This window comes from Plutella xylostella, chromosome 30, assembly GCF_932276165.1.
Source record: "Plutella xylostella chromosome 30, ilPluXylo3.1, whole genome shotgun sequence".
In the NCBI taxonomy this organism is placed as follows: domain Eukaryota; kingdom Metazoa; phylum Arthropoda; class Insecta; order Lepidoptera; family Plutellidae; genus Plutella; species Plutella xylostella.
Window position 1 is genome coordinate 514801 of NC_064010.1, and position 8817 is coordinate 523617.

The 8817-nt window shown below is 38.6% G+C and overlaps 2 protein-coding genes across 3 annotated transcripts; one reads left to right on the top strand and one right to left on the bottom strand.

The window, feature by feature from the left end:
• The first annotated feature begins 387 nt into the window (after nucleotides 1-387).
• LOC105385955 (zinc finger protein OZF) lies at nucleotides 388-4035 on the top strand. Of its 2 annotated transcripts, XM_038121541.2 has the most exons (5): nucleotides 388-573; nucleotides 862-1036; nucleotides 1930-1998; nucleotides 2286-2426; nucleotides 2679-4035. In XM_038121541.2, exons 1-5 carry the CDS (start codon nucleotides 430-432, stop codon nucleotides 3905-3907), a joined length of 1758 nt encoding a protein of 585 aa, XP_037977469.2. In that variant the 5' UTR covers nucleotides 388-429; the 3' UTR covers nucleotides 3908-4035. The 2 variants fall into 2 exon arrangements, with proteins under 2 accessions (XP_037977469.2, XP_048487908.1); XM_048631951.1 differs by lacking the exon at nucleotides 2286-2426.
• A 1272-nt stretch (nucleotides 4036-5307) lies between these two features.
• On the bottom strand, nucleotides 5308-8232 carry LOC105385956 (zinc finger protein OZF). Its single transcript, XM_048631926.1, has 3 exons — nucleotides 8226-8232; nucleotides 7971-8108; nucleotides 5308-7205 (listed from the first exon to the last, which is right to left on the bottom strand). The coding sequence occupies exons 1-3, from the start codon at nucleotides 8230-8232 to the stop codon at nucleotides 5977-5979; spliced, it is 1374 nt and encodes a 457-aa protein (XP_048487883.1). The 3' UTR covers nucleotides 5308-5976.
• Between the last annotated feature and the right edge of the window lie 585 nt (nucleotides 8233-8817).

Genomic DNA, 8817 nt, shown 5'->3' on the forward strand with positions numbered 1-8817 from the left:
AGGTTTTGTATAGGGTATGTACATGTCGGAATAGTCCCTTGTGGATTGCAGAGACTCTTCCTCATCATTGTCCCGGCCCCTCTTCAGATTGGGCGGGGAAGCTCGATCTCCACCCCCAGGGGACCCAGCCCCCGGAGGCTCCTCCATTTTATACACCAAGTATATACAAGTTAATTACAATATATTACAGTATTAATTTACAGTGTTTAACTAAGTTTTAATAATTTTCGAAAAACTTTTGTAAAATCGCGCCTACTCTTTTCAAAAGCCCGCCAAAAAGTCAATCTTGGATTGTTTCCTTCACACCACAGACTATCTTATCTGTCATCTGTCTGTTTTCTCATCACTTTTCTCATTGGTCATGGCTATGATGGGTTACAGGTACAGCTTTTCAGTTTTACGCTTGTTTTTATGTAAATTTCCTCAAAAATGACGGAGTTGTCTTTAAGAACAGGTAGCTTGTGCCGCTGCTGCCACGCTAAAGGAGATTTCAGGAGCCTATCCATTCCGTACATTCACCTTCGCAAGCCCGAAACATATTCGCATTTGTTGAAGGAATGTTTCGATATTTTTGTAAGTACGGTGTAATTCTTTATTGCTCTTCTCATTTACAAACGACACCTTCCGAGCAGTAATGTTACAGGTGTCCAACACTTATACATTATTAGGTACTACTCGGAAAACGTCCAACCAGACTATTGTTGTGGCTTGGTATCCCAGTGATACAGAGTGCCTTCACGAGAGTGCGCTACGCCGTCCTGTCCTCAGCAACCGCTCTGGCCTCCGTCCAGCTCGGGCCTTGTGCTCGCAGCTCTCCGTCCACACAATCATTAATAATTAAATAGAAAACTGTCCTTTCAGATATCACCACCCACGGCTACCCCGGCACAGTTGTACTCAATATGTGACACCTGTGTAACAAGTCTGCAGCATGCGTGGCGGTTCAAACAACAGGTGCTGGAGTGCGAGAACAAGTTCTTGCAATATTACAGGAACGGAGGCAAAGAGATGATGATGAAAGCTGAATACACTATTGGTAAAGATAACATGTATTTGCTGATGACTGTAATCCTTTAAGGCTTAGTTTATCGATATATGAACAAGATGCTGTGTCAAATACACAATCCTTACTATCCTTATCCTTACTATCCTTACTAATATTATAAATGCGAAAGTAACTGTGTCTGTCTGTCTGTCTGTCTGTCTGTTACTCTTTCACGCCAAAACTACTGAACGGATTTGAATGAAATTTGGTATACATACGGTCTAGACCCTGGGAAAGAACATAGGCTACTTTTTATCCCGGAATTCCCACGGGAAAACTTTTTAAGGCGAAGCGAAGCGCGCGGGAACAGCTAGTACACAATAAAGCATAAATCTGTATGCAACCTAACCTAATGACAACCATTGTACCAATGAATAGTCACAAATCTTCTAAACAGCTCAGTCGTAGAAGTGGGGTGTTATTTGTTGAGACATTTCTTTTGCACTGACACTCCATCTAGTTCATATTAAATACTAGCTGTTCCCGCGCGCTTCGCTTCGCCTTGAAAAGTTTTCCCGTGGGAATTTCGGGATAAAAAGTAGCCTATGTTCTTTCCCGATAGAAGGATAATGAACATACAATCTGATGAAGACAGAATATCGATGGCAGATGAGAAAGCGGACAAAAAAAAAATATGTTCTTTCTCAGGGTCTAGACCATATGTGTGCCAAATTTCATTCAAATCCGTTCAGTAGTTTTGGCGTGAAAGAGTAACAGACAGACAGACACAGTTACTTTCGCATTTATAATATTAGTTAGGATTGTTGGTAACTATAACAGTTATATAGTTATGTATGTTATGTATGCGACCAGATAAAAATAAGCAACAACAGTTTATAATTTACTGACTGAATGTATTTTATTAAATATGTAATCCATTTTAGATGTAAAACGAGAGTTATCTGATGATAACAGTTGCAGGGGTGAATCGGATAATGAATTCAGTGATGAAGGTATGTATATGAATAAACAATATTTAGAAGTATAGTGAGCTGAGTCCTGAGGCTTGTAATGATGTGAATTCTGAAGTACAATTTCTAATTTTAGAGCTATCAAACTATACATTTTGCCAGCAAAAAAAAATATTTATAGAAACACTCATACAGTCGAATTTTAAACAAACAAAGATTTGACAGCATTCAAATAAAGATTTGTGCCTTCAGAATATACATCAATTTCCTTTTATTAAATAAAAATAATTAATATTCCTTACATAACATCCTATATTATTACTTCTCAGACGAGCCAAATCATGTTCAAGTAGAGATATTGCTTTCTGAGCCATCACCAAAGCAGGGAGAGACTTCTACTGTGAGAGAGAACACTTGCAGAAAGAGAAAAAAGATGGAAGAGAATGATGGAGAGGACAGCCTTAGTGATGGTGAGAATAACCAAAGATATCCCAAGGGGGTTTTAACCTTTAGTACTTTATAGCATGGATATATTATTACTATTGCTAGCCCCATTACCAATACAGGAGATAGACCTATTGCAATTTCTCAGAAATAATCAAGATGCACCGACGGCGATCTGCTCCTACTGGGAATCAAACCCTGGACTGTCATCACATAAGCTAAGTTACTAACTACTGCACCATTTGGGCACTACTAAATGTCTTTTAAATATATTTCAGATGAACCACTGACAACGCAGCGATCGTCGAAAACCCAAAAGTTTTCGTGCAATATTTGTCACAAACAATTTAACTACCAAATCGCCTTAGATACTCACAAGAAGAGACATTTGCTAGGACGAACCTACAAGTGTTATATCTGCGAGAGTAAATTCACAACTAACAAAGGATTGACAAGACACATAGCGAAAAACCACGGTGATGGCAACTCGTTCCCCTGCACTTTATGTAAAGATGTATTCGACGAAGCCATATTACTGAAGAACCATTTAAATGCACACTTCAAACCAACAGTATTCAAGTGTGAAGTCTGCGGCAAAGAATTTAAGAGAAAACAGGGATTGAATGCACACATGGATGTGCATACAAAGGAGAAAAGGTACAAGTGTAAATTCTGCAAAAAAGGTTTTGGACAAAAACAGAATTTGATAAACCATGAACGCACGCACACTGGTGAAAGGCCGTACGTGTGTGCTATTTGCGGGCTTGGATATCCGCGGCGCCCTGATTTGAAACGTCACATATTTACTATTCACAGTGGCATCAAGCCGCACGCTTGCACAGTTTGTGAAAAGCAATTCTCTAGTAAAACATACTTATCGATTCATCAAAGAATGCATACAGCCGAGAAGCCGTATTCTTGCGATGTTTGTAAGAAGGCTTTTGCGGCGCTAACAACGTTGAGAGTGCACATGCGTGTGCATACAGGCGAAAAGCCATACGCGTGCGCTGTCTGCGGTCGCCAGTTTTCAGTTTATGCCAGCTTTAAACGCCATGAGAGGTTGCACTCGGGGGAAAAGCCGTTCGCGTGTAAAATATGTGAAAAGACGTTTGCGGATAACGGCTACTTAAGGCTACATATGCGGACACATACAGCTGACAGACCTTACACATGCAATTTATGCGATAAACAATTTAAGGAGCCTGGTGCGTTGAAAAAGCATATCCTAGTGCACACGGGAGAAAAATTAACGTGTAAAATTTGTAACAAGCAAATATCAAGGAATTTAACAAAGCACATGCGTGTGCATTCGGGCGAACGACCGTATAGTTGTAATATGTGCGATAAACAATTTGCGGCGAGTGGGAGTTTGAAGCTTCACATGAGAACGCATACTGGGGAGAAGCCGTATCAGTGTGAAATGTGCAATAAACAGTTTAGTCAGAGCGGGACGCTCAAAAGACATAGATGCACAGTTTTGGAGAAAGTGGGAGATGATAATGTGTAGTGTTAGAACATACTGGGCTAACTATATTTTGTAAAATGAGTGATAATATAGCATGAGTCTTATGACTTTTTATTGACAGATAAAATTGTGTAACTTATTACGTATGAATAAATTTGTTTCGTGATATATTTTGGTGTTTCCTTTTTGAGCTTTTAAGTGAGATATTTTTCTGTGCAGCATCCTGAGTGCGAGTTTTTACACCGTTCGAATATGACGAGTAAACTGCTGGACATAGGGTTCTTTACGGAGCTCCAGAACAATATCTCTTCGCCTTTTTATACACGGGAGTTGTGGCTGCGCTGTGACGCCACAACGCTGTGCCGCAACGCAATGTTTTTTTAACGCAGTGAAGTTTATATGTTTATTTAGAATACCAACAGCGTAACAATGAAGTCACATGAGTGCTACGTCGGCGTTGCGTTGCCTGGTTATCAACAAAACCCACATCGCCGCTCCGTCGCAGATCCCTTCCCCACCTCGTCTCCTTCCTATCCTTGCGCGTTTAATGTGGCATGTAGTTCGGAGAATTATATCTGTCGCAGGCATCTGGTTTAATCTCCTGTTTGATTGAACCGCTAGCCCGTTCATTGGATGACGCTGCTTAGTTGTATGACTAGGCCGAACGTTGATTGCACAAGCGTCACAAAACGTCCAACTAGTTAGCTGACTTAAAATCAGTCAGGTGGTGAACAAAACAAATATGGCGTCTAACAGCTAACAGCTGACACAAAAAGCACCTATATTGTTTGTTTTTTGCAAATAAATTAGCTTTAAAGTGCGTTATTTGTGTTAAAATAGTGTGCAACATGGATTTACCTATTTTTACGCCGCGGGCGGGTAGTTTCAAAGAAAAAAATGTGGCGAAACTGGATAATTATGAACAGCAATATGAAGGTACGTTTATTGTTATTGTTTAGTTAATTTGTGAGATAAGAGCTTTGTAACATAGTCTTTTTGTTCACTCTTGTCTGGTCATGTTCACCCTAACCAGACATTACAAAGATGCTATACTATATCCCATTCAACGACTTCGCTGAATGACGTTCAGTCAAGACGTCGAACGTTACAATCAACGACTTGACGAGTTGTCCTTTAGTCATACAACTGAATAGCGCCATCCAATGAACGGGCTAGTGGTTCAATCAAACAGGAGATTAAACCAGATGCCTGCGACATATCTATAACGACGGAGCGTCAACGCTGTCAAAGTTGCGTCGTCACTGTCATATATTATAATGTTTATGTCCGTTCTTTTGAGATGACGACGAGATGCAACTTACCAATGGGGCCTTACTCATACGCAAGTTGCGTAACTGAACACACATAACGCCATTGTGGCATCACAAAGTAAGTGAAGCAACGTTCAAAAACAAAAAAATCACAGAAGACAATAATGAAACACATCTAAAATATCACGTATCATTTATTATCACTTACTCACTATTTGTACCTACAAATTATCTACAGAAACAGCTAAGAAGTAGTTCTATTATAAATGACATGATTATTAATTTAACATGATTTATTTTAGATTTTTGTGCCTTTTAATATTTGGTGCGTCGAAACACTTGTAACATGCCATATAAAAACAACTAAAATACCGTTAATAATGGTTGGAAACTAGGATTTTGATATGTATTTAATTCAATAATTTATTGCTCAAATATAAGATATGTGTTCAAAAGGTGGACTTAATGCTAAGAGCAGTTTCTACCAGCCAACCTAAAAAGTATTCAGGTGTATCACTATAGAACAGTGACAAGATAACTATACTTTTACCATTCCGCGTCTTTCGCTAAACCTAACAAGAGTTAGGCATTATATTTAGACTTATTGCGTAGATAAATATTGCTTACTAATATTGCCATGGTGAGAACAATTTGTAACAAATGGTGATTAAAATTTGCTCCAACAATAACATGATAGAATAAGCCCCGTAAAAGACTATTTCGCTTGACACTGATAATTCACCGAATGCACTTATTCAGGGTGTAAATTGCATATTACTTCGACAAAACTTCAGGCACTATAGCACTTTACGGGGCTTATAACATTCATTTTTACAAACACTACACATTGTCATCTTCAACCTTATCCAGACGTGAGCATCTGTGCCTCTTCAGCGTCCCGCTCTGACTGAACTGTGTATGACACAGTTCACACTCATACGGCTTCTCCCCAGTATGCGTTCTCATGTGAGTCCTCAAGTTGCCACTCACCGCAAACTGTTTATCGCACATATTACAACTGTATGGTCTCTCACCCGAATGTACACGCATATGTTTGGTTAGATCTCTTGATATTTGTTTGTTACAAATTTTACATGTAACTTTTTCTCCCGTGTGCACTTGCGTATGCTTTTTCAACTGCCCCGACTCCCTAAATTGTCTATTGCAAACATCGCATGTGTATGGCTTTTCACCTGTATGCGTCCGCATATGTATCCGTAAGTAGCCCTTATCCGAAAACGTCTTTTTACATATTTTACACGCAAACGGCTTTTCCCCCGTGTGCGATCTCTCGTGAAGTTTGAAGCTGGCGAACTGTGCGAACTGACGACCGCACATAGCGCACGCGTATGGTTTTTCGCCTGTGTGTACACGCATGTGCACTCTCAACGTTGTCTGCGCCGCAAACGGTTTCTTACACACATCGCAAGAAAAAGGTTTCTCTCCTGTATGCGTTCTTTGATGTATCGATAAGTATCCTTTACTAGAAAACTTCTTTTTACAAATAGTACAAGCGTGCGGCTTAATACCACTGTGAATGATAAATATGTGGCGCCTTAAATGAGCGCTCTGCGGATATCCGCGCCCGCAGATATCGCACACGTACGGCCTTTCACCCGTGTGAGTGCGTTCATGCGATTTCAACGTCTGGCTGTGTCCAAAACTCTTATTGCAAATTTCGCACGAGTACTTTTTCACCTTCGTATGCACGAGCATGTGTTCGTTTAATCCATGTTTTCTCTTAAAGTCTTTTCCGCAGATTTCACACTTGAATTCGGTTTTTTTGAAGTGTGCGTTTAAATGGTTCTTTAGTACGGTGGCTGCGTCGAATACATCGGTACATAAAGTGCAGGGGAACGTGTTGCCATCGGCGTGGCTTTTCGCTATGTGTCTTGTCAATATTTTGCTAGTTGCGAATTTATTCTCGCAGATATAACACTTGTACGTTGGTCCTTGGGTATGTTTCTTCTTGTGGCTTTCTAAGGCAGTTTGGTACTTGAATTGTTTCGGGCAGAGATCACACGAAAACTTTGTCGGTTTCGAAGATTGATGCGTGGTGAGTGGTTCGTCTGAAAAATAATAAGAAAAGATTTAGTCGTAGTTTACGTACATAAAATACAAACAGTACAATGATGACGATTTAGAATCCGACACATATTCTAGTAGAGTAGTCTGGTACAGATTGCTAAAGCAATAAATCCACCTTTTTGTACTGTTTTTTTTTCTGTTTAGGTGTAAATAAAGAGATTTGTAGTATTGTATTCTAATTAGAGCTGTCAAAATCATTAATTCTTTGTTTAAATTTCGAATCTATGTGTAAATCATTTTTTTCAATGGCAAAATGTACCTACAGTGCGACAAACTTATCTGATCCGGTGAGCGCAAACTAAATTGATCCATATCTCATTATTTACTGAAGAATTATATATTGATATAGATTAGATGGGTTTATTGAAACCACAAGAGCGAATTACCACTACTGGCAAACTTAAATCTTATAGACTGAAGAAATATTACACATTTACGTGAGCTGTCACCGGAACAGATAAGTTTGTGGCACTGTACCTATAGTTTGACAGTGCTATTTTTTTTTGCCTTCAGAATCGACATCATTATGTACGTAAACAATAAGTACATTTAGATTGCAAATTTTCAAATAGCCCACAATTTGCATTATTCCAAAATTACGTACATGACCGTATTCTTTCTTTACAAATTTGAAAAAAAAAAAAAATATTATTTTTTGCCGGCTTCATCAATGGGTATGAACGTCCAGTGATGAAAATGGCTTGATGATGATGATGTATTCTGAGGATATCACTAGGTATTCTTACCATCACTAAGGCTGTCTTCTCCATCGTTTTCGTTCGTCTTTTCTCTCTCTCTGCAAGTGTTCTCTCTCTCAGCAGAAGTCTCTCCCTGGGCCGGCAGCCTTTCAAAGAATACCTCCACTCGTATAGGTTTTTCATCATCTGAGAATTAATAAATAAATATTCACATAAACGTAAGTACATATTTTGAGCCTGACAAGGCTGACTTTGGAAGAGAAACAAGTCAACATCAAAATAAGTTTATTAGGGCAGCAATACCTAGCATTTTAATAACTCTTTACTGATCCAACTAAATGACTACGCTCCATGAAGAAACATATTTTTAAATTTCACAGCAGTTTTGTATGATAGAAATTATATTTGCAACCAAAGGTATATTTCTTCAATTAAGTACCTATAAGAGGGCAGTTTGATCAGTAAATGATGTCGTAAAAATGTAGGTTGGCTGGTAGAAAATGCTCTTAGCATTAAGCCCACCTTTTGTGCATTTATTATATATTTGTGCAATAAAGAATTAAATAAATAAATAAAAAAATTCATACCTTCATCGGTGAATTTATGATCCAAATCTCCATTGTCACAGTCCTCATCAGCAAAAATCTCTTGTTTAACATCTGTAATGGATATACTATTTAATTAGAATGAACACAACCAATCTAGTTACACATAGCACTTTCATAGCAAAAATGTGATTAAAAATATGTATTTTTGGTTGATTAAAATGTAATTAATAATTTGATTATGCTTCTTAGCATGTTGGAGTCACAAACAGCATCTTGACTAGGTTTTATCGTTTAAACTGACCATAAGAAGGCTCTATGCAGCAGGTGTTTAGAAACAAACATTTCAC

What these genes read in the sequence shown, in the direction of transcription:
- LOC105385956 (XM_048631926.1), bottom strand. An exon ending in AGAAGACAGCCTTAGTGATG is followed by an intron (nt 7,206 to 7,970) that starts GTAAGAATACCT and finishes ATTATTTTTCAG; the next exon opens with ACGAACCACTCACCACGCAT.
- LOC105385955 (XM_038121541.2), top strand. Translation starts at nt 430, where the DNA reads ATGACGGAGTTGTCTTTAAGAACAGGTAGCTTGTGCCGCTGCTGCCAC. An exon ending in AGGAATGTTTCGATATTTTT is followed by an intron (nt 574 to 861) that starts GTAAGTACGGTG and finishes CTGTCCTTTCAG; the next exon opens with ATATCACCACCCACGGCTAC. An exon ending in AGAGGACAGCCTTAGTGATG is followed by an intron (nt 2,427 to 2,678) that starts GTGAGAATAACC and finishes AATATATTTCAG; the next exon opens with ATGAACCACTGACAACGCAG.